Genomic DNA, 26,060 nt, shown 5'->3' on the forward strand with positions numbered 1-26,060 from the left:
TAGTCACACGTCTGTCTTCTTCCCTGGGTATCTGCACATCACCTTTCCTCTGTGTGTGTCTGTGTTCAAATTTTTCCCTTTTCTAATGACACCAATCATGTTGGATCAGGGCCCACCCTACTGACCACATTTCAGTAGATTGCCACTGTAAATAAAGCCTTATTTCCAAATAAGGTCATATTCTGAGATACTGGAGGTGAGAATACCAATATATCTTTTATTTTTTTTTGAGGGGATACAATTCAGCCTGTAACAGTTGCCTATTTTTAAGATTATCTTTATGTTCTTAATGTATTTTTCCATTAATCATTTAATTTTTAAAATTTTTTAGAAGTATTTTTACTATTTAATGATATTATATATTATGTAGGTTGGTGATAGTTTCCACTTTGTTATTTGGTAAAAAATTTTTCTGTTATTTTAAAATCCTTAATAAATTAGGAATTAATTTTTTTTAAAGATAGGGTCTTGCTATGTTGCCCAGGCTGTACTCCAGCTCCTGGGCTGAAGGGATCCTCCTGCCTCAGCCTCCTGAGTAGCTGGGATTATAAGCATGTGCCACCATACCTGGAAGGAATTAATTTATTTTTATCTTTGTCCTTTGCTTCTACAGGATAAATAGAAAGTTAATATAAGTCCTTTCCTAACATGAGAGAGGAAAGATGGTTTTATTATTTATATTAAACTATTTATCCTGTCTGGAACATATTTTGGTAAGTTGTATGATGAAAGTATCCGTCATTGTCCTTCTCTTCTTTCCTCCTTTCCTCTGTCACTCCCTTCCTTTCTTTCTCATTCATATAACTCATAAAATGTTTAAAACTTGTCTCTTGACCTGCCGGTAGCAGCTACATCTTGGGAATATTGTTCTGTAGTCATGTTTGTGTATGCACATACACACATCACTCAAACACACAGAGCGTTGTTAAAGTATGGGAGGCTGAGCATAACCAAAGGTAAGAATTAGGAAGAAAGTGTATAGTAATCATCTCTCGATGCAAGCCTGAGGGATTCTATAAGTTTTTCAATTATTGAATGTCTCATCTCCTTGGGGCCTGCTTTTCTTGCAAAGTATGGTCTTTTTGAGAGCTGCCTTTACTTCACGGTTCCTCAGACAGTAAATGATGGGGTTGAGGAGTGGAACGATGACAGTGTAGAGAACAGATACCACTTTGTTGGAATTGTAGGCATACATGAGCTTGGGACGGGCATAGGTGAAAAGGGTTGTGGAATAGAAGAGAATTACAACTGTCAGGTGGGAGGCACAGGTGGAGAATGCCTTTTGGCGGCCCTGAGCAGAAGGGATCTTGAGGATGGTGGCGAGGATGGTGGCATAAGATGCCACCACGACACAAAGGGGAACAGCGATGACCATGAGGGCTAAGAAGAAGTCCACCAGCTCAGCCTGCGAGGAGTCCTCGCAGGAGACATTGAGGAGTGGAGAGATATCACAAAAGTAGTGATTGATCTGAGGTGTGCCACAGTAGTGCAGGCGGGCTATGAAAACCATCTTGATCATGGCAGTCATGAGTCCACAGAACCAGCATCCCCCAGCTAGTATACCACAGAGCTGGTTAGTCATGATGACCGGATAGCGTAGTGGGTTACAAATGGCCACATAGCGGTCGAAAGCCATGACAGCAAGGAGGATGTACTCAGTGCAGACGAAGGTCACAAAGAAGTAAAGTTGAGTCATGCAGCCATTGAAGGAAATGCTCTTGTCGTAGCTGAGGAAGTCTACCAGCATCTTGGGGCTGATGACTGTGACATACCACATCTCTAGGAAAGAGAGGTGGCTCAGAAAGAAGTACATGGGCTTGTGCAGCTGCCCATCACTGCGGATGGCGAGGATGATTAGAAGATTCTCTAGCAGTGTCAGCAGGTACGTTGCCAGGAAAACACAGAAGAGGAGAAGCTGTAAGGCTGGTTGTGTTGGAAATCCCAGAAGAATGAAATGTGTTGTCACTGTGCGATTATCTACTTCCAGAACCTTGGTGATCAGGACTGGCTGTGGACACAAAGTCAGTTTCTTCTAAGCACTAGTCTATGATGATTTATGTCAATAGAACCCACCACCAGCAAATTCATCACAAGAGCAGCTCTCTGACTCTGTATCTCTATTTCCTCTTGAAGTATGATGAGAACCAAAGCTTTTGAGCAAAAATGAACTTTAGGGAGCTTATATTTTATATTTTCAAATTAGCTCAAAATGAGTAATTAAGGTCTCACAGATGTGAAATGAGAACTTCCTAATGCCCAGTTCTGTGCTTTGCCAATATATCACTGCTAGGCACAGGAAAATGACCTCCATACCACCCTTTCACTACAGGCAAAATATCCCCTTCTACTGCATATGGAAAGAAGGAAGAAGACCCAATTGCCCATTCTCTAGGTGTAATTTGTGTGACTCTAGAGGGGTTGCATGACCTCACTTATCTGTAAAATGGAGAGAATCTGTTTTTATCCATTTGGCAAGGTTGTAAATGTTGAATAAAGCAAGAGTTGAGCACATGCCCCAATTAATAGCAAAGTCAGGCTTGATACAATTATTCACTAGCTTCTCAGAGAACAAAATTGAATAGATAATTTGAAGGATAATGTTTCTTTCAATTCAATCCATTGTATAGAATGTTTAGTTCAACAATATTACATTCAAATCCACTTTTGTGTCTCTCTAGCTAAGTGAATATATGACATAAGCTTTCAGATTATTAATTACTTTATTCCTAAGGTGTGGATAATAGAGTGGGGTTCACATTTTGTGAACATCAAATGAGTTTTAGAGTTTTCTATTTTTTATTTTATTTTATTTTATTTTATTTTTTGAGACAGAATCTCGCTCTGTTGCCAAGCCTAGCTCACACCAACCTCATACTGCCAGGCTCAAGCGATCCTCTTGCCGCAGCCTCCCAAGTAGCTGTGACTACAGGTGCACGTCACCATTCCTGGCTAATTTTTTCTATTTTTAGTAGAGACAGGGTCTTGCTCTTGCTCAGGGCTCAGGCTGGTCTCGAACTCCTGACCTCAAGAGATTCTCCTGCCTCAGCCTCCCAGAGTGCTAGGATTATAGGCATGAACCACAGCACCTGGCTGAGCTTTAGAGTTTAAATTAAGATCTAATGGCTATTTGCCGTTACCTTTCTAGGTTGCTCTATTTACCCACACACACAGCCCCCTGCCACTCAACAAGAAATTAAATGGTACAAAGTCAGTGTTAATGACTAAGGTGGAAGGGACTGTAGGACTTTTCCAAGGGTGTTCAAATTAAAGAACCCATAACCTGTTTGATAGTATTATCGGAAAAAAATAAGACTGTTTTCTATTCTTTTTGCTTTTCTGTCTATTAATTCAGCAAAATCCATAACCTCTTTCTAGGCTGGCCTGAAAATCATTTCAAATCTACTGATACTAAACACCTTACCATTTCCAGCCTTTCTCTGTGTCCTATTGCTTGGTTTCTTTTTTCTGTTCTTCTCCAGAGCTCTTGTTCTCCATTTATTGACAGACTTACTTTTGTGGCATAAATATGCAGAACAACTATTTTAAAAGAAGTGATCACCAGGTGAAAGAGCTGGAAAACTACTGCCCACCCTATCCATTTCCCTCTTCCTGAAGAAAGGCAGACTAGTTAACTCCTAATCATCCATGTTTAGAGAGGGAAAAAGACACAGATAACTGCAAAAGGCAAATAATTATAATAGTGTGAATTCAACAACTTTGTTTTCTGTTGGAATACAATTCCTTGTTCTCTCTTTCTCTCTCTCTCTCTCTCTCTCTCTCTCTCTCTCTCTCTCTCTCTCTCACTTCTCTGTTTCTCTCTCACTTTCTCTCTCTCTCAACAAAACCTGGCCTTGCTTGTCACAGCCTAGTATTCACTAAACAGAGACACAGTGGGGCTTACAAACCAGGTGAAGCTTATGGATCCTCCCTAACTACTTCTCCATCTTGCTTTCTTTTAATCTCTGAGTCCACGAGCCCAGACCAACTCGAAATCTATTTGTGACTAGTTTAGGCCAGTGTCCATGAGGCTTCCTCTCACCACATCTCCTTCTTTCCCAGGAGACTGATGAAATGAATATGTTTCTAGCTACTGAGGGATAGTATTACTTTTGGGAGGCACTTTCTTGGTCCATAATAACAGAATATCAGTCTCCAGAGCTGTGTCCTTGGGCTTAGTTCCTAGATGTATTTTATACTCCGGAAAACTATGTCAAGTCATTATACCCTAATACCCTAAGATCCTCTCTTCCAGGAACCATCCCCAGTATCCTCTAGAAGAAGAATCGTAGCCTAAACACATAGTTCTAAGAATGACTCACCGAGATAATGCAATATATCACAATACTTTAGCAACTGATATTGTCATTCTCAGGGTAGATGCTAATAACATCTACCTGAGCCCTGTGCAAGAACAAGACCCCGGCTCTACTAAATCTAGAAAAAATTAGCCAAGCATAGCAACATGCACCTGTAGTCCCAGATACTCCAGAGGCTGAGAGAAGAGGATTACTTGAGCCCAGGAGTCTGAGGTTGCTGTGAGGTAGGCTGACCCCATAGCACTCTAGCCCAGGCAACAGAGTAAGACTCTGTCTCAAAAAATAAAATAAAATAAAAAAATCTCATTTGATATTCATAAAATGTGAACCCCACTCTATTATCCCCATCTTAGGAATAGGTGCAAATAGATGTTTGAAGATTTGAAGTTGCAAATAACACTTCATTTAATTCTAAAACTAAGAATTAGTAAATAAAGGAGGGGATATTTTTACAGGAACTATGTATTCATTTATTTTTCCTCTACATCTAGCAGAAATGTAAAGACTAGACACAGCACCACAGATAAATTAGCATAAAATAAAAGTAAAAAGAAATAAAGAGAAAAGCCAGCATGCAATGTTGTATCAGGAGCATCTGACTTAACAGTTTATCATTTGAGCATGAAACTTAGCTTTGAACTTTCTAGTAGTCAAGTAAAACAGGAAAACAATGGAAAGTAGAGTATGATCACATTCTATCCTCAAAAAATTCTCTCTGTCTACATATATATATATATACATATATATATGTATATATATATATATGTATATATGATCTAAGTCACATCCTAATATCTTCTAGACTGTTTAGGTAGCCTATCTGGTAGACTCATGAAGGAGAGGGTACGGCTCTTTCCTTCCCTTCAGTGGAAGTTTTATAACAACTAGATCCTGTGGAGGCTATGCTAATTATACCGCAGCATCTTCATAGCCAAGAGATGCCTTTCTTTGAATATCTGAAAAAACTTAAAAAATATGAAAGCAAACTCAAATTATTTCATCTGATCTTCACAATCAGGAAGTTATCTGGGACGAATGTCATAGTTCTCACTTAACCCAGAGATATTAAATATTTAGCTGAAGGTCACACAACTAGTTGCTTAATGATAGCGTTGAAATTAAATACCAAATTACTTCTTATAGCCCACTGCTCTTTGTGTATAAGTAGGTAGAGGATGATGTATGAGTTGAGTATTTTTTCTTCTGAGAATTAAATTGCATCTTCAAAAGCAGTTTTAATAGCATTTATAACACTCTATACGAGCTATAAAAATTCAAGAAGTGAAGACTCAAAGGGCCAGGATGAGAGCCAAGAGCCAGGCGAAGATTCCAACACTCTAGATCTCAAATATATTTCCTAGTAGCCCCTTTGAAGTATCCCACTATTCCTTATAGTCAACTCTCAGTTATCCATTGCAGACTTAGCTCATGGAATAGTAGAAATTTAAATTGAGGGGTATTTTAATTCAAACTTCTTATTTTTCTCAGATAAAGGAATCTCAGAATGATTTAAGTGAGTTTCCCAAAGTTAAACAACTATATAGTGGCACAGTAGTGAATAATTAATAATTATATTTTAGTCCCTGACAAGCTTTAATCCCTGAATGTCTTACATACTTCCTTCAACTTAATTCCTTTTATGGCCCAATTAATGTAGCTCAAGGAGAACAAATCATCTTAAATTTAAGTTTTATTTGAATAGAATCATAAAAGTTAGGGTGAATCTCATGATCATGATTTTTCTCAATAACAGGTATATTTCATTAGCTGTCACAATTGATAGTCCACTTTGTTAATTTTATATGTGCATGCACACACACACACACTGCTAAAGAGGTAGAAAGGAAACATTCAGCTCTAGAAACAAAGGTCTTAAAGCTGCAAAGATCTTGATAGGTCCTAAGATTTGGCTTCCTACCAAATTTGTGAATCTCCAATGCACAAACTCAAATATTTACCTAATGTTTGCCTAGTTCTCTCCAGAAACAGAAAACTGAATAAATTCAAATACAGTCATATTTTTTAAACAAGGAAACCTCTGACTGGGAGATGCAAAGCTTTCTCTTCTGGAACCCAAGGCACACACATTCAGGGTTCCTGAGTCTGTTTCTGAAAGTAAGTCTGATCACTTTCTCTAAGGACAGCTCACAGTTATCCTAACTATTCAATCTCTAGTCTCTCCCTATTACCCTTGCCTCATCGTGTCTTTCCTTCTTTATACTAAACCACTCAATGTCTATTTGTATATATATCCAGGTTGTTAGTCTCTAAAGTCTGTGATCATCCCACATGGATGATCCCAGTGTAACTGGTATATTTAAATGGGAGTGATAACTCATGCTGTGGAAAATATAACTTGTATTTAAGGATAGATTTCCATCTGAAATCAGGGAGTAGGAGGAGGTTTATGCCCTTGAGCCCTTCCACCAGAAAGGAGCAAGAGGCTACTTCTCTGATTTCCCAGGTAGGGAGGATTAGTCTTCCCCATAGACAGTGGACAATGAGCACAGGATCATGATGGGGTTGGGAAAGGATCTGCTCTGTTGCTTGTGGGAAAATGAGGTGCAGGACAGAAAACTCATGTGGTCAAAGTGCTGCTGGGAATGGAGGCATTTTAAAAATTTCCAGACAAGCTCTGTAGAGGTTGGTTTGACCAAACTAAGGGTTCCAGAAGTCTCCAAAATGAAATGCACGTAGTAAGAGATGTAACAGAATAATCTCTTGTGCTCAATCTAGTCTTCTACTGACTACTGTAAGGAGGTAAAAAAAAGGCATTGTTTGCCCAGAGGTGGACATATCTGTCTTGGACCCTCAGTGGCAAGGCATTTTCTAAAGCGGATAAACACATGCTTACTTCTTCAAATCACTTCTAAAGGGATATAATTCTAGTCCATATTTCTTTTCCCAGGACCTCTTAGGAACAACAACTAGCCTCAGGGTTATATATATCGCAGCTCCGAAGTTTATAGCAGGACAAAATACCTCACTGCCATGTAGCAAGCGCCTCTGCACCTCTCAGTTTCTATTATCAGTTGGCTTTGAAGACTTTAGGGGGAAAACATATACTTCATATCCCTGCCCTCTACACTCTTTGTAATTTTCCAAAATCTGGGCCTGTATTTTGAAATAATTTTTTTCCAGCTAGGTAGTTTAGAGAAAGTGGCTTAAGTTCAATGGGTCTCATTTTGAGCATGATTAATTCTTTCAGTTTATCATAGGATTTCAAGTTGAGGATAAATGTGACTACATGATCTGATTCATATTTTGGATAATCAGCACAGCAGAAAGGGAGTCTTATTTTCTTGCTCTATGATACTATGAATAGAAGTGAAATTCTAGTGTTTTATAGCACTGCAGGATGACTATAGTTAACAATAATGTATTATATAGCTTCAAATAATTAGAAGGAGGTTATCAAATGTTCCCAATACAGAGACATGATAAATGTGCAAGATAAATGTGCACCACAGATAAATTAGCATAAAATAAATGATAAATCATGGTTATGTTAATTATCCTGATCTGGTCACTATGCATTATATGTATTGAAACATCACTATGTTCCCCATAAATATGTACAATTATTATATGTCAATGAAAAAATCCAAGCAACAAGTAGGAGGAAAAATGTTATAAGTAATCAAAACTCCTGTAACCACTATCCCATTTGCCACACCCTTCTCTTATTTAATATAAAAATATGCACACATACTCATATACCTGTGTTCCACACACCACTCTTCACATGCACATATTTATGTACTCTCATACACTAATTCCATCTTCTATGCTACTTTCTCTCTTTCGGTCTCATAAGTCAGAACAGACCTGGAGTCTCCACTTTGTAAAGAAGAGAGCTGAACTAATGTATTAACTTGAAGCATCTTCAGGAAAAGAGACCACTGGGAAATTTCAGAGACTCCAGGATATTTCATCTAGAGTGGGTTCTCAGAGTAGAATCTTAAAATAACATGAGAATCTATACAACACAATACCTGTCAATCCCTGCCATTTTTCATATGGCTCAAAAATCTTTGTTGAGCTGAAAGTAATGTGTATATACACTGAGTTCCCTCCTCATCCTCAACCTGTTGTAGCACTACTCATTGCAGACTCAAAGAAGATAAGTGATTTGTAAGTCAATATAACAAAATTTTTGAGGAATCAGTAATTTAAATAATATTGATTTGCATTTATTTATAGCTTTCTTTCATAATAATAAGTAATTAAAAACTGGCCAAATTCCTCTTTTGGAAATTTTTGTAACTCACCATTTTCTTGGTAATGTAATTCTTTTCCTACCTAGCTTTGTCAGGGATGGCCAGCTTACACTGAGAAAAGAGAAGAAATCATGTAGACCAAGAAGAGGAGGACAATGTCCGGTAAGCCTAGAGAGTTGCTGAGCAAGTCTGTTTTGTGTCTCTGATGAGCTTGACGAAGGCAAAGAATGGAGCTATTTGTGCTTCTGCCTGCCTCCAAGCTACTGGAGGAGCACAAGCCAACTCCCTTCCACCCACAAGATCTCCCAAGAGACACAGCCTTCAAGAATATATTTGGCCTTTCCAGGGCTCAAAAGGATCCTGGGGGATACTACAGGAAGAGCTAGCAAACTAAGTGGAGTCATGAGGCACAAGAGAGACCTTAGACTTACTGGAAGTACACTACCTCTCCTTCACAACAGACACTGGGGAAGAGGAAGATGATGAGATAGTGCATGCCTGTGTGTGTGTTTGTGTGTGAGTGAGAGAGAGAGATTCTTTTTCTTAGGTACGATCTCATAAGTAATAAGGTCCTCTGGGAAGAGATAGGGCTATAATCCAAGTCATTCAGAAAATAAGAATGGTAAGTACCTATCCTTATTTGAAGACCCAGGTATATGAGCACACATGTATACACAAACTCCAAACATACTCAGATATCTTGCTTTCAAATATAGACTCTGTACACAGACGTGACCTTCTTGCATCAGTAACTCAGTAGATGTGAACAATAAATATACTGCATTCAGATAATGTCTGTATTTTCAAAAAAGAATAAGAATATGTATATGTGTACTCTTATAATCTACAAATAGTACACATGCAGAAGCACACAAAGGTATTCAGAGAAGGTAGAAGGTAGTAAGACTATGGAAAATATAGTGGCATGGAAATTGGACAATTATCTCTTTGGGTATATATTTTGCTTTAGGACCTAGGATATTGTACACTCAGGTATGATTAGCCTCAGAACCACAGACCCAGGACCACAGCAGAGAGTGAGCAGCATCCGTTGGGATTTGATACACACTACGATGAAGGGTGTTGGCTAAGGTAGGAGCCTGCATTTTTCTGGAGTTGGGAAAGATGAGCTCATTATTAAAATAACAGAATTCTCTTAAAGAAGTGTAGCAAAATCCTAAGATTACAAAGAGCCTAGTTCATATTTCTAGGAGTAATAATTATTTAGTCTGTATTATTTTCTAATTTGATAAAAAAAATTTGATAAAAAATTTCAGAAGAAAACTTCTTCCACAGAAAATTGGGATAACACTCCATTCACATCCAGGTAGTCTCCTGGCTCTTCACTGGTTCTCTGGTGATATTCTGCACTATCATTCTGTGCAAACCTGACCATTCATTCAATAAATATTTACTGAATATCTTCTGAGTGTCAGGAACTATTCTTAAGTCACAAAAATTTTGGGGCAGATAACCATGCCTTGTGCCATCTATAAAGTACCTTATGAATAAAAATCACATAATTTATGTTTTCATTTTAAGTGCAAGTGCATTCTTATGTTTTCGTTTTAAGTGCAAGTGTATTCTTAGTCAACTGAATGAATAGTGCTGCTATTTTAAAGATTAATTTCATTTAAAACATGTAATTAACCAAATGCATGCTACTCTACTGCTCTCTATCATCTCCATCTGGTGACAGGCTGGCTGCACTGAGTACATATTCAGAACCTGAAAAAGTCCCTGAAACAACAGAAATAAAATAAAATAAAATAAAACCAAAACAAAGTACAGTAAAGTAAAATAAATACAATGGACTTAATAGTAGCTACTGGAACTACAGTCATAGTGTCTGGAAAGAAGTAATCTGCCCTCTTTGGCTAGCTTTGTGATTTACAACTTTAAGGAGACAAAAACCATTACAACCTGACAGAATGGCAACACACGAGATTTGAGCAGGGTCATGATTTTTCTCTGAAAACTTAGAAAAACATATTTCATTTGGGAAAAAAAACAAAACATTAAAAACCTAAAACTAAAAATCAATTCAAAAATTCTAAAATAATGCAAATAACAAATTAGGCCTAATATATTACATCAAGCATATTAGGGTACAAATACTAGAAAATATAGATACAAATAGGTACAAATACTAGAAAACAAAACTTATAGTTCCACAAGTGGGGGTTAATTTTTATCATTTAGTAAAAATCATGGGTGTAGGTAGGTGAGGTTGCTGGTTCAATTTTTCCACCATAGTATTAAACCCATGATTTCCATACATTTCTGTACCTCAACCCTCAGTGTGTTGACTTCCCCCCATTTTAATTACCTCCTTGATAGCTGCTGGAGCTCCGGGCCTCAAATCCAAGTTCAGAAAAGGGAAAGGAGCATGCCTGCACCCGTGCCAGCACATCTTTCTCTTAAAAAGACAGCTTCCCCAGCAGAATTCAATTGATATTTCATTGGGAAAAAAAATGAGACACGTAGCCATTCTTAGCTCCAAGAGAAGCTGAGATATCAAATATATGACAGCAATGTAGATTTATTGCCCAGGTTCAGCATCTTTTCAGCCTCAAAATAAATTAGGTTATGCTAGCAAAGAAAAACGAGGTCATTATTGGCTAGGCAGCTAAAAATGCCCATTTCTTTTTTTCTTAACTGACACTGAGTTGCAAGTCAGAACCATTTGCAAATCACATTTTATTTAAAATGCACCACTGGTGGAGTTAAATAGAATATTTGGAGAAATTTCTGAAAGAAGTAGCTAGTAAACTATAAACACTAATCAATGCACTATGGGAATCTCTCACACTGGAAGAAGAATACATTAAGAGCTCTGTGATCTGCCAATAGGAAAAAAATGTGACATGACCAGAGTCATGCAGGTAGCATTTCTATCAGTTGACATTTTCTGTTTCTTCCTTTTTAGTCTGTAGGCAAATATCTAGAAAATGAGTCTCATGTGTGAAAATGATGGCCAAAATGGCTAAGAGGAGAAAAATGTTCTATGTTTGATATTCTATCACGGATTTATTATATGTTTTGATCACTTTTAAAAGGAAGAGCAGAGCCGCACTGACTCATTCAGTGATGTCTTGGCACAATTTTAGGTTATATAATTGGGAATGCTAAGTTTCTAATCTACTTGTCGCCTTCTCCACATAGTTACAAAGATACTTAGAGCTTTGCTTTCCTCATATGTCTCAGAGAAATCCAACCTCAGTTTTAATAAGAGTGAGTTTGCTCAAGAGACCAGAAATGAATAGAGCCGAATCTTTGGTATATATCCATATTTATTCACTTAATGAAAGAACAAAAAGATTTTCCGTGGATGATGCAGCGCATTGCTGCTATGTCTAATCTTAGATTCAGTCACTTTTATGACTGATAGCTCCAGAGTTCCATAATTTCTTTTCTATGTTTTTGCTCAAAATTTTCAAACAAATCAATTCTTTATTCATAGAAAACTTTTTGCATATCATTAAAATTAAGAAAAATCTTAAGCCTACAAAAAATAAGAGTGAGTTTGATGCATGGTTAATAGAATAGGCACATCTATTAGAAAGCATATAATGATACTGATAATGAAAAAATGACAATGATGAGGGGACTTGCTATTTATTGAATGTTTATTGTGAGCTGTATTGTAAGCCAGAAGGCCCACCAAAAAACTCAAGCTCACAAACTATGAAAGGCCACACCTGTTATCAAATTAGAGAAACAGGACAGTAAACACAACACTCCCTGCCAGGATCTGTTGCACATCAGTCTGGAACATCCCTGCGATAGTGGCACCTGCCCAGCACTGTCTTCCTGAAGGCATCCTTTACCTCCTTGTTCCTCAGACAGTAGATGGCTGGGTTGAGGAATGGTACAATGATAGTGTAAAGCACAGAGATGATCTTGTTGTAGTTGAAGGTGTACATGGCCCGGGGACGTGCATAGGTAAAGAGAGTGGAGGAGTAGTAGATAACAACCACTGCCAGGTGAGAAGCACAAGTGGAGAAGGCTTTGCGGCGTCCCTGGGCAGTGGGGATCTTTAGAATGGCTGCAAGGATGGCGGCGTATGATGAAACCACACCCAGCAGAGGGAGTAGAATCATCACCAAGGCCAAGAGGAAGTCTACTAGCTCTGCCTGCTCCTTGTCAGAGCAGGTGAGGTTGAGTAGTGGGGAGATATCACAGAAAAAGTGGTTGATGATGTTGGGTCCACAGTAGGACAGCCGGGAAATGAAAAGAAGCTTCATCATGGAGCTGAAGAAGCCACTGCCCCAACAGGCAGCAGCCAGGCGAGTGGCCAGACTGGGAGGCATGAGACTTGGGTAACGGAGGGGCTCACAGATGGCCAGGTAGCGGTCATAGGCCATAACTGCCAACAGCACACATTCGGTGCAGGCTAAGGCAATGAAGAAGTAGAGCTGGGTCATGCATCCTACATAGGAGACTCTACCGTCCTGGGTAAGAAAGGCTCCCAAGAGCCGGGGAAGGGTGACATTAATGTACCATAGCTCCAGGAAGGAGAGATGGCCAAGGAAAAAGTACATGGGGCGATGAAGGCTTGGAGTGAGCCGGATCGTAAGGATGATGAGTGCATTCTCCAACAACGTCAGCAGGTAAATCGCGAGAAAGAAAACAAAGAGGAGCAGCTGGCAGAGTGGAGAGGTAGGGAAGCCCACCAAGACGAACTCCTCCATGTGGCCTCCACTCAAATTGCTCATAGTCTCTGTCCACTTAGGTGCCTAAAAAAGAAAAAAAAATCACAGGAAGAACAAGAGGTTGAAAGACGAGTGGACCAAACCACTAACATCCTTTCACAGATTATAACCTCTGAAGACGCATGGCCATATATTCTTAAGTATTATGACATCACTTTTTCCCTTCACTGTGATGTTTCATCTCCCACTTCAAAAGCAAACTTCTCAGACTTGATTGAGCATTGTATTCAGGAACTTAGCAACCTTAACTACAGTGAGTATTTGATAAACTTACTGAGTGATTTCAGAACCACCTTAGTATTAGACTCTTATTTTCTTATCCAGCACATGCTCATGCCTCACTTCCCTATAAACTCCTAAGCTCCATATCACCTTGACCCAGTGTTTTTTGAATGAATGAATAAAAGAAGGAGTGACAGCAAGCTGGAGTCTAACGACTTATCTCTCAAGGGAAACTGGACTAAGAGGAAGCATTATAGTAGCTCAAAAGATTGCTTGAGCTATAGTGCAAAGCAGCATGGCAGGCAGAGAAGTTTGATTTGAAAAGTGTTCACTTCCAACTGGAGACACAGTTCAGGATGGGGGAAATAAGGAACCACTGCCCTAGAAATAGTGATTTTTCCATTCCCTTTACAAGTATTTTTGAGTATATTCTTTGTGCTAGAGTTAGGCTGTCTCATTTGCAGGGCTGATATGGTAGGTTGAGATATGGCCCACAAAAATTGTGCATGCACTAATCCCTGAAACCTGTGAATGTTACAGCATATGGCAAAGATGTTGCAGATGTGATTAAATTTAGGATTTTGAGATGGGAAGGATTTTCGTGGATTATCCAGGTGGGCCTTAAATGCAATCACAAGGGTCCAAATACGACAGAATCAGAGGAGAAGGCAGTGTGAAAATGTAGCAGAGAGAGATGTGGAGTTGTTAGCCTTGAAGACTGGAGAGATGTGGTCACAAGATAAAGAATGCTGGCAGCCACCATAAGTCAAAAGAAGCAAGGAAGGAATTCTCCCCGAGATCCTCCAGAGAGAGCTGCCAGCACCTTGAATTCTGTCAAGAGACACTGATTTCGGACTTCTGACTCCCCAGAACTGCAAGAGAAAAAAATCTCCACTGTTTCAAGCCACCAAATTTGTGGTAATTTGTTACAGCAGCCACGGGAGACTGATGCAGCTGGCAAGGCGGCAGAATGGAAAGTGCAGTCACTTTCCCAACCAGTCTGTCTGTCCATTCTCATATCAGTATTGCCCGGGACTGGCATCTCCAGAAGCCCTCCTGGGAAATCACCAGTCTGTCTTGAGATTAGGTCACATGTCAGATGCTATGGAGCATTTTCATTTGTAGTGGGGGTTATGTACTTCCTTTAACATTTAAAAAAATAAAAACTTAAAAGACAATATACCAGCTTGCATACCTTTAACTTGACATCTATTTTTAATCAAAAATTTAAATAGTTTCAGGGGTTCTAATTTTCACTGCAGTGTAAGTACTGACCTTTTTTTAAGTTTTTTTTTTCAGCATATTATGGGGGTACAAATGTTATATATATTGCCCTTGCCCTCCCGCCCCCCTAGAGTCAGGGCTTCAAGGGTGTCCATCCCCCAGTTGGTGTGCATGGAGTACTGACCTTTTAAATGAAACTGTTATGTTATTTCTTAATATATTCAATAGAATTTAAAAATCAGTGCTATGATAATGATATCCACTAATACTTGTTTAAAAATTACGTAAATGTGTGTCTTTAAAGAAATGAAAATTTTACATCATTTATCTTACCAAACTCAAAATGCATGCTATTATAATATATTTTTATCATTGCAAGTTTTTTATGGATTTCCTCTATATCTATCTATGCGGTTTTTGTTTTCTGTACTCTTTTTTTTTTTTTAAGTTAGAAAAGTGAAGGCATTTTAATTTCCATGACTGATGGAACCTGTTAAAATTGTCTTTAATTAACAGTTTTCAAAATTAAACATGAAAAATTTCAAGTAATCGTGTACTATATGGGAAGAACTACATTTTCTCTAAATCTGAATCTACATTTTCTCTAAATCTGAATCTTTGATATTATCTGTTTTTACGGGTCCCAGAGTTTCTGTACTCTTGAGACTATAAAGGTTTTATAAAAGATTTCCTTTAGATATTATATAAGTAGCATACATTTAACCAAAGCAATATAAATCTATAAAAATTTTTGAAAAATATGTTGGACAAAATTTTAAAAATTTTTTGGAAAACTATCTTATAATCATGTGGATTGCACTTTTCATCAATGCTCACGTGAATCTAGGAAGACTAATTACCACAATAAGAAAGATTACAGCATCAATTCCATTCTTACTGTTACTTTTAGAGATAAAAACTGAGACAACTAGTTCACATGTAAGTGACATTGATGTGCCACAGCTCCAGAACGACAGTTGTTTCATTATAGTAGTAACACTAAATCATTTGAACTTTTTATTAGCTATGTGCCAAAAATATACAGTAATCTGTCATCAAAATTATTTTTACTGAACTATTACTGGACAACTTGATGAGCTCCTATGTCAACTGTGTTGAAGGAAGCAGATTGGAAACCACTGAAGTGCTAAAGGATTTGCTACACAGTTATTAGTCATTCACTTTCTCAGCACTGACATTGGCGTTGGCACGAACTTACCCTCCGGGAGGATCTTCCATGCAGCAAGATTCAGTTATGCCTTTCCTTGTGAAGAGGGAGGAATGTTTTTGAAAAGAGAAGTGAGAAAGGAAAAGATACACTTTCTCAAGGAGATAAACTTTAAGAAGAGCTTTTAAGGGAGTTGAAATCAGGGAATCTGGTCTTTGCAACTATTGCTTCCAGGACCTTGGTACATTTTTTTGTACCCTCAAATACCCATTATCTCCAGTTTGGAAACAGTGACAATGTGTCAGATACTTTTCTGAGTGAGAGTTTGGAGAGGAGGTGGGCTAGTAGGGTTAGAAACAGGGTAGGAAGGGAGCCCAACATGCCTTGGGGGTAGGTAATAACAGAGGATGGGGAAAACTCCAAAATGAAGGCTGGAAACTCCCAAGAGCCACGGTAAGGGAATTCAGATGCTGAGTTCAGACTCAGCAATGAAAGAAAGTCTGAAAAGAAACTTGTCTTAGCAAACCCTCTATTCTCAGTAAACAGAGTGGTAGCTAGACCATAGTAGACACCCAATACATATTAATGGCATGAGTTTCAGTCTTGATTTGTATAGTCTTGAATAATTTACTTCATTCAGACACATATTTTGAAATATAGATAAACTAAATATAAGCTATTTGTATTTAGGAAATACAGCTAGGGTCTTTCCTAGTTATAGCACTGCATGAAATTTGGCTGAAATTGGCCAGGGTCAGTCCTGAGGGACAGGGGAAGGGTTGTTGGAAAATGAGGTGGAGGGTGGGAGGCAGCCTTGGAAACACACTGTTCCCAAGTCTCTTTAAAGACAGTCTTGATCTGCAGCACCCCTTGGCTTAAATCGTCTGCTGCTTCAAAGGCAAGCCTGTAAATTGAGGGCCTTACCTGGAGAGGTTCCTATCTCCTAGAGGTTCCTAACTCCTGCCCACTCCTCAGTAACACTGTACATCATCTTCTTCATGGGTTTCCAGTTCAGTTGTTGAAACCAGAATCCTGCTTGCTATTCAGACTGGCCTACTATTGCCAGGGATTATTTTCTCCAGCTGAGGCAACTTTGGACCTTAATACCTGCCAGATATTGTTTCTCCCCTTTTGATACATCCTGCTCCAAGTTTGCCTCCCCTTTTTGAAGAGGCCCTGCTGCATATACTACTTCTGAATCACGGTACTCAGCTCCCTCCTATATCCCTGAGTATCAGTGCTCTGTGTGCACTTAAGTCTTGTTTTTTTTTTGTTTTGTTTTGTTTTTTTTCCTATTTGCTCTAATTTCTGGGCTGTGCCTTTTCTCCCTCATCAGTCTGGGAACCACCTGCCTCCTTTATTAGCTTAGCATAGCTTTTATATCAGGGCAGCATTTCACCATCAGGACCAACAAACCAGCCTGAAATTTTAGCATTCACACAATGGCATCTCTCATTTGGCAATGTAAGTTTCAAAGGATAATTAATGGGGAGAATCTTGAGGATTTTCTCCCATCTTGTTTCTTCTCAGAGCCAAGAGCATCTCTTTACCCAGAGGTCTTCTCAGGACTAAATTATGTCTACGGTATTGTGCCATTTATCTTTTACGTGGCTTGGAGCACCCCTGTCACCATCATCCTCCCCTTCATGTCTATTACCTATTATTCTTATCTAACCTTCCAGTCACATCAGAGTTCATCTGATTTTTGCACATGAATAAACATGATAAGCACCAGTGCCTCTGTGAGGATTTCGTCCAAAAGGTCTCTCACATCTGCTGTTGTGGTTATGACTCTACTCACACATCTATGGGGTAATTTTGCATTTACCTGGATTTTTCTCCCTCAGTAGCAGAAACTGTCACTCATTTCTCTGTCCTAGTTAGGTTCAGTGCTTTGGAAATGATATCTTATCAATAAATATTTATCAAATTAGTTAAGCTTTAAAAAAAGGTATTAATCTAGGAATTTGGGGATTTAATGCTCCTTTCTGTTTCTGCGGTGGAAAGCTGAACCTGTGTTCTTGTCTATCAAATAGCGAGTGTTGCTGCTGTTGGTGATGACATCTGTCATTCCTACTTCCTTGGACTATGTGACCATCAAAGAGAAAATCATCAGAGGATTATGTGCCCATGTTATGAAACAATTTATTATTTTAAAACACATTGGCAATTTCATATGTATCTCTGTGGGCCTGAAACCATGTAGGCATTACTCGGATCATTCACGTTGGCTATTTACACTAGCACAGTTTCCCGGACTCCTGTCTATCTGCTGCCTCCTGAATGTTACATAAATAAAGCCCCAACAGTACATTGCCTGGACTCCAATGATCCTCCCTCAGATGCAACACAACCCTGCGTTCAGAGACACACTGGGAAGAGCTCTGTGCATAGGCATAGCCCACTTTCAGAGAAAACTAAGTTTATTTTGCATTGCCTTATTTTCCTTGAATTCTTAATTTGATCATCATGAATTGAAGAATCTCCATGCATCTAGCAAAGAATTTTGTGAATTAACAAGTGAAGACTCTCTGGAGTTATAATTACTGGCTCAGTTTGTGTCCACATGGCATATAGAGAAGACACAATAATAAGATGGGTTACTATGTGCAAGGCACTGAGTACTTTTCATGTGCTAACTTCATCCTCACAACAGCCCAATGAGTTTAAGCACCTTATGTCTATTTATAAATGACACAGAAAGATGCGTGATATTTTCTCAAGATCACACATCTAGGAAATTGTGGAGCTGGATAAACATAGATAATCTGGCTATGGAGGTATAGCAGCAAACTTGACCTCTATCCTATACATTCTACATGGAAATAAGATGTCCTTGGGTATAGCCAGATGGACTCATTTACATAAAATAAGGGTTCTTTTGTTTGTTTGTTTGGTTTCTCTGTGTATGACAGTAAAATTCAATCAATAGGGTTGTTTTTTTTAAATCCCATTTGAATTTGAGCTGTATTGATATGAACTTAACATGGTTAGGTATGTCTTTGGGTCTGATCTTAGGGCAAGGGGAGTGCTATCCCCTAAACGTAACAAGATTGACCCCTGCCTCCCTTACCTTAATTGTCTTCTACTTTCGGAGTTCTTCCTTCCCATACAGAATTTCCCGCTGTATCCAACATCTTTACAGATCTCTAGCATTTTACCCCACAGTCACTTAAAAATGTCTCTTACACTTGTGAAACTTTCAAATGCATTCCTCAGGCACCATATCCATAATCATAAACATAAGGCTATAAGATTAAAATAGCATGTTATACATCTGTCTGAAGAAATCAAAGAGGTTTTCAGGATTATGAGGAGTCTGAAAATCATGAGGAATAGGGTAAAGGATCTGAGGCTGTCTAATATGAATAATGACAAAGTTTCTGATAGACATTCAGCTAGTTCTTCCCTTGCCTGTCCTCCACATTCATTCATATTCCCTGTCTCTGGATATTCGTCTGTAGGCTCGTTACCTGTCGCTTCTGGGCAGGCATGGTCTGCCCTAGGCACTCTTCAGTAAAGCTGATCCCTCATGCTGGTCTCCGAGTCATTTGTGGCATGACAGGAGGGAGGTTTGGCGGACGGGGCCCTGAAGCAAATAGGGGCAGCAGTAGCCAGCCCTTATCACATCCTCATTGGGGACCTAGCCTCTCAGGACATATTGTCATGGTGACCTACCTCTCCCCAACAGGACTGTGTCTAAATCACCTCGGGGGCCATTCATTCTAGGGTGTAGGTGACACAATGAAAGAGCAAGGCCTAGAGGTACACAGACCTGCAATGAAGTAGAAAATGGTCCTCAGGTTCATTGCCCGAATGCTATCCATGTAGTGCTTCTGAAAACCGTATTTTCAGAGGGGCTATTGGGGAAGACAGATATAGTGATAATCCAAGACTAAAATTTTATTGAGGAAATAAAATAACAAGAGAGTTATGGACTAATGAATTCTGGTATGCTCCTTTGACTAATATTTTTTCGAGCAAATGTTTATTACTCAAACTATTTCCACCTTTGTGTCTTATCAATTATCTGTGTTTATGTATGTATAATGAGGAAATCCCTTATCTCCCTTCTGTAAATGTGCATGCTCCATGAGGGAAATATCTTTTCCTGCTCATCCTTTTTTTTTTTTTTTTTTTTTTTTTACATCTTTTTGTAAATAACACTTGGCCAAGTGGGTACACAGAGAATAATTGGAATGAAAATAAGCAGAGGAATAATTGCGGATCCCTCATTCCTGCCTCATATCTGAATCCGTATCTGAAAAAGATGGGATTTCTTTCAATTGCAACTCTGGTTTTCCTGACTGCTATTCATGCACAGGTTTCTACTTTGTTTCTTGGTCTCCTGGAGCTGTCACAGATGAAGTAGGTGATGCCCTGGCATATGTGCTAATTGGCTATTCAATCAGAGCCCAAATGATCAGTCTAGGATGCAATATTGGGAAGGGAGTGCACTGCAGTAAAAGTGATTGGTTTGTCTCTATGCAATAATGAACACTTGTTGTTACTGCAGCCTATCAGGTTTACAAATAAGTAATTTGCAAAAGATTCAGGATTTGAAGAATTACAGCTATTAATATCTCTGAGACTTTTAGCTCAAAATGATGAGGACATGATAACTCTCAGAAAACACAAAAGGAGGAACAACATGAGAATGCCAGTGATGAGTTCAGTTTTGACATGCTGAGCTCAAAGAAAAGGCAGACATATGAAGCAATAAATTATTAATAAAAGTTTTGGCCTGGATCTTACTTATTTCTCATATTATAAGCTTGGAAGTCAAAAGTAATAAAGATGATAGAATCAAATTTGTTAGATTTCACTAGAGGAACAGAGTTGAGAAAAAAAATGAAATAAAGATGAATACACGTGCTTGAGAAATGAACTTTGGCAGACCAAAGAAGGAAAAAGATCAAAAGTTGACCAAGAAAGGAATCACAAGAGTACAGTGTTCTGGAAGTCAGGGAGCCAGATAGTTTTAGGAGGGTGAGGGTGATGAACAAACAAGAGAAAGTAGTGAAATAAAACAGAGAGAACTGCTTTTATATTTTTACCTATGGGAAAAATGCACAATTGCCATTTGCCAAACAATTACTGGAGATTATGTACTGGACAACTTGCTAAGAACTTCATGAAAATCTCATTTAATTAGCTTAGCAATACTACGTAGCTACAGTCTTAACTACTAACAGCCCTGAAATGCAGCTGCTTAAATAAGATAAAACTTTTATTTCTCTCTCATCTAAGCATACAGTGGTGAGCAGCTCATGGTTGGCAGGGCTTGCAAGGTAGCTTGGCTTCACGAGGTTGTACAAGCCACAGGTGGGTAGTTGGTCCTGCCACATTCAATAGAAGGCTTCTATTGGTAGGTCCAAGGTACTATTCTGGTTTTCCATGCCCCAAGCATCAGGAAAGCAGAAAAAGAGACACTGTTCTTAAAAGTGAGATATAGAAGTTTCACCCATCATTTCCACTTATATCTCATTGGTAATAACTTAGTCAATTAGTCAAACCTGGCCACACACACACACACACACACACACACACAAACTAAAAAATATAGGAACTTAACTGGCCATCTGTGTCTTTTGCTAAAATTCCAGAAGGCTCTATTATTAAAATTATTGAGAGACTATTCTCAGTGGTTTCTGGGACAGGAAATTATGATAATCCCATTTAAAGAGGGAAAAAAAGAGGCTTAGAGAGAGTAAGTGATTTTCACAGAATCACACACCTAGTATGTGCCAAAGACAAATTAAATTCAAGTCATATTGATTCCAACTTTATTCTTTGAGATGAGTGTAGGTTCATATGCAGTTATAAGAAATAATACAAAAAGATCTCATGTATCCTTTACCTAACTTTTCTCAATGGGAATATCTTGCAAAAGTATAATATACTGTCACAGCCAGCATATTGACATTATTATAATCAAGGAATAGAACATTCTCATCACCACAAGATCCATCATTTTGCTTTTTCATAGACTCATTTACTTCTCTCTCACCTACACCCCATTCTTAACCCTTGGCAACCACTAATCTATTCTCAATTTCTATAATTGCTTAATTTGAAGGAAATACATATATATACATATATATATAACATGGAACCATACAGTATGTAGATGTATTGATTGGCTTTTTTTAAATCACCATAATTGTGTAGAGATCCACTTAGATTGTTACATCTGTATCAATGGTTTGTCTCTTTTCATTGCTGAGTAGTATTTCAAGGTATAATACCAGTTTTTTTTTAACCATTCTCTCTTTGAAGGAGATCTTGTTGGTTTCTAGTTTGAGGATATTACAAACAAAGGTGCAATAAACATTAATGTGCAGATGTTTGTGAGAGCATAAATTTTCAGTTCTCCTGGACAAATTGCCTTTGATGCTAAGTCTAAGGATTATTTGCCTAACCTTAGAACACAAAGATTATTTCTTATTTTTCCTAAAACTTGTATAGTTTTACATTTTACACTTAAGTCCCTGTAAGGTCTATGTCTATGTTTACTTTTTTTTTTTTTTTTTACCTATGAATGTACAATTTTGCCAACACCATTTGTTGAAAAGGTGAACTTTCTTTCATTGAGTTGCTTTTGTGCTTTTGTCAACAACCAACTGGCCATGTTTAAGTAAGTCTATTTCTAAGTTTTCTAGTCTGTTCCATTGCTCCTTATGGTCTATCCCTCTGTTAATATTCATAGTTTTTCTTAAACCACTTAAATAAGGTAAGATTGACATACAAAAAAACTGTACATATTTAATGTATACAACTTGATGAGTTTAGAGATAAGTATATGGATAAAACCCATCACCACAATCTATGTTGTAAACATATCCATCACCTCCACAGTATTCCTCCTGTCTTCTTTATTTATTATTATCTTTTATAACAACACATAATATATGTAAGATTGACCCTACTGGCAATTTTTTAAGCAAACAATACAATACCGTTAACTATGGGACTCTGCTGTACAGTAGATCTCTAGGAATTATTAATCTTGTGTAACTAAAATTTTTGTACTCTTAGACTAATATTTTCCTGTTTTTCCTTTACTCCAGCACCTGGCAGCCACCATTTTACTCTCTGCTTCCATGAATTTCACTATTTTAGATTATTCAGTTAAGTAGGATCGTGTAGTATTTGTCCTTCTGTGTCTGGCCTATTTCATTAGCATAATATCCTCCATGTTCACCCATACTGTCACAAATGACAGGGTTTCCTTCTTTTTAAGTCCGAATAATATTCTGTTGTATTAATATGCCATAGTTTCTTCATCCATTCATCTGTTGATGGACACTTAGCTTGCTTCCCTGTCTTGGTTACTGAGAATAATGCTGCAATAAACATGAAAGAGCAGATATTCCTTTGAGAACCTGATATAACTCCTTTTGATATATGACCAGAAATGGCATTGTTGAATCATATAGTAGTTCTAATTTTAATTTATTGAAGAAAATCTATTTCTTTAAATGAAGAAACCCTATTCTGTTTTTCATAGTGGCTGCACCATTGTATATTCCCAGTAGCACTGAGGATTTCTCCATATCCTCACCAACACTTACTATCGCTGTCTTTTTTATCCTAGCTATCCTGGTGGATTTGAATTGGTGTTTCATTATGGTATTGCATTTCACTTCTCTGATGATTAATGATGTTGAGCATGTTTTCATGTCATTATTAGCCATTTGTATGTCTTCTTAGGAGAAATATCTATTCACATCTTTTCTCCATTTTATTGGCTTATTTTTCATTTTATTATTGAATTGTAATAGTTCTTTGCATATTCTTGATACAAGTTTTTTATCAGATATGTGATTTGCAAATATTTTTCCACTCTGTAGATTATCCTTTCACCTTCTTCATAGTGTTATTTGAAACAAAAAAGTGTTTTATTTTGAAATTCAGTTTTTCTATTTTTTTCTTTGTTGCTTCAGCTTTTGGTATCATACATAAGAATTCTCTGTGAAATCTGAGGCATAAACTCTTACTCCCACATGGTTCCATAGTTTTATCTCTTACATTTAGTTCTTTGATCTATTTTGAGTTAATTTTTATATATTGCATTAGATAAGGATTCAACTTTACTATTTTGCATGTAGCTATCCAGTTGTTCCACCACCAATTATTAAAAGGACTGTTCTTTCCCCATTGCATGGTCTTGGCACTCTTGTGAAAAATCAGTTGATGATAAACACGTGGTATATTTCTGGACTATGTAGTTATCCTTATACCAGTATCACATTTTCTTGGTTACTTTTACTTTGTAGTAACTTTTGAAATTAGAAAAGGTAATTCCTCCAAATTTTTTCCTATTTCTCAAGATTATTTTGGCTATTTTGGGTAGCTTGCAAGTTTATATGAATTTTAGATTCAACTTCTAAATTTCTACAAAGAAACTATCTAGAATTCTGCTAGGCATTGCATTGTATCTGTGATTCAATTTGGGGAGTATTGCCATTTTAATAATATTAAGCATTCTGATCCACAAACGTAGGGCAATTTTCCATCCATTTAGATCTTCTTTAATTTCTTTTAACAATGTTTTGTAGCTTTCAAAATATAAGTTTTATACTTATGTTGTTAAATTTATTCATATTTATCTTATTCTTCTTAATGCTAATACAAATAGAATTGTGTTAATTTTATCTCAAATTGTTTATTTCAAGTGCATAGAAGTACAACTGATTTTTGTATATTGACCTTGTGTCCTCCAAATTTGTCGAACTTGTTTGTATTTATAATAGATTTTTTAAATCAAATTTCTGATAATTTCTTATCTATCATCTATGAATAAAGATAGTTTATTGCTCCCTTTCTAATATGAATAGCTTATTTCTTTTCCTTGCCTAATTGCCCTGGCTAGAACCTCTAGAACAAGGTTGAATAGAAAGGGCTTGCACAGACATACTTGCTTGTCTTGTTCATGATCATAGGAGAGAAGGACCCAGTCTTTCATTAAGTGTGATGTTAGCTATGGTTTTATCACATATGCTCTCTCTTAGGCTGGGAAAGTTCCCATCTGTTCCTAGATTGTTAAATGTTTTTATCATGATAGATGTTGGATTTTGTCAAACACTTTTTCTGCATCTATTAAAATGATTGTGTCGTTTTTATTATTTATTCTATTGGTATGGTATAGTACATGCACTCATTGATCCCAGCCTCATATTCTTGGAATAAATTGTCATTGGTAATTGAGCGTAATTCTTTTTATATGTTTCTATATTCAGTTTGGTAGCATTTTATGAAGGATTTTTGCATCCATGTTTATAACAGATATTGGCTTGTAGTGTTCTTTTCTTGTGATGTCTCTTTCTCTAATTTTGGGAACTGTTCCCTCCTCATCAATATTTTTGAAGTATTTTTAAGGAATTGATATTAATCACTTTACTATTTGGAGGAATTCAGTTGGTTTTGGGCTTTTCCTTGTGGGTAGTTTTTTGGTTTTTTTTAAATTACTAATGCAAACTCTTTACTTGTAATATATCTATTCATACTGACTGTTACTTCTTGAATTAGTTTTGGTAGTTTGTGTCATTCTAGGAATTTTTCCATGTCATCTAAGTTATCTAATTTATGAGCATGCAATCCCATAAATCTGTGCAAACTTTAATTCAGGTTACATCATAATGGCCTAGCCTCTCCACTAGTTGATGTGAATTTCTTAAGTCTAAAACTATATTTTGCATGTTTTTGTTTTTGCTATTGCTAGTGAAGTGTCTTGAATAGAATGAATTCTTCATAAACATAGAAGAGACAAATAGACACGTTTTACAACAGGCACTTCTCATTTAGGCGAAGAACAGAAGCCATTCTTATCCTATTTTATTTCTTCATTAATGTTTTACTACATTGCGATTGACAGAATATTTGCACTGCTCCCCATCAAGGAAATTTCTTGGTATAAAAATTTAGAAAGATCTAATGAGAAATTGGGTCAGAGACGTCCTTGAATTGTATGTAACGTGTATCTTAGATAATTGAAGAAAGATATGATATGAGTAGAAAATGAACTTCATGTGTATGCTGAAGTATTAACTTTTATTATTGCATGCTTATATGTATATGAATATGCCATATTTTTCTATCTATTCTATTGTTGGGGAATATTTGATTAATATCCAGTTTTGCTGTTTTACAAATATTACCTCTTTGAACAGTCTATATATGTCTCATGGTTTAC

General features: G+C 37.3%; 2 protein-coding genes across 2 annotated transcripts; both read right to left on the minus strand.

Moving 5' to 3' along the window:
• Window positions 1-1,024: 1,024 nt before the first annotated feature.
• OR6Y1 (olfactory receptor family 6 subfamily Y member 1) lies at window positions 1,025-4,259 on the minus strand. The gene is made up of 2 exons (XM_012748684.2): window positions 4,233-4,259; window positions 1,025-2,008 (listed from the first exon to the last, which is right to left on the minus strand). The coding sequence occupies exons 1-2, from the start codon at window positions 4,257-4,259 to the stop codon at window positions 1,025-1,027; spliced, it is 1,011 nt and encodes a 336-aa protein (XP_012604138.1).
• Window positions 4,260-12,300: 8,041 nt separating this feature from the next.
• OR6P1 (olfactory receptor family 6 subfamily P member 1) lies at window positions 12,301-13,254 on the minus strand. Its single transcript, XM_012748705.1, has one exon. It carries the CDS (start codon window positions 13,252-13,254, stop codon window positions 12,301-12,303), a length of 954 nt encoding a protein of 317 aa, XP_012604159.1.
• Window positions 13,255-26,060: the final 12,806 nt, after the last annotated feature.

Source organism: Microcebus murinus, chromosome 2 (assembly GCF_040939455.1).
Source record: "Microcebus murinus isolate Inina chromosome 2, M.murinus_Inina_mat1.0, whole genome shotgun sequence".
Taxonomy (NCBI): Eukaryota; Metazoa; Chordata; class Mammalia; order Primates; family Cheirogaleidae; genus Microcebus; species Microcebus murinus.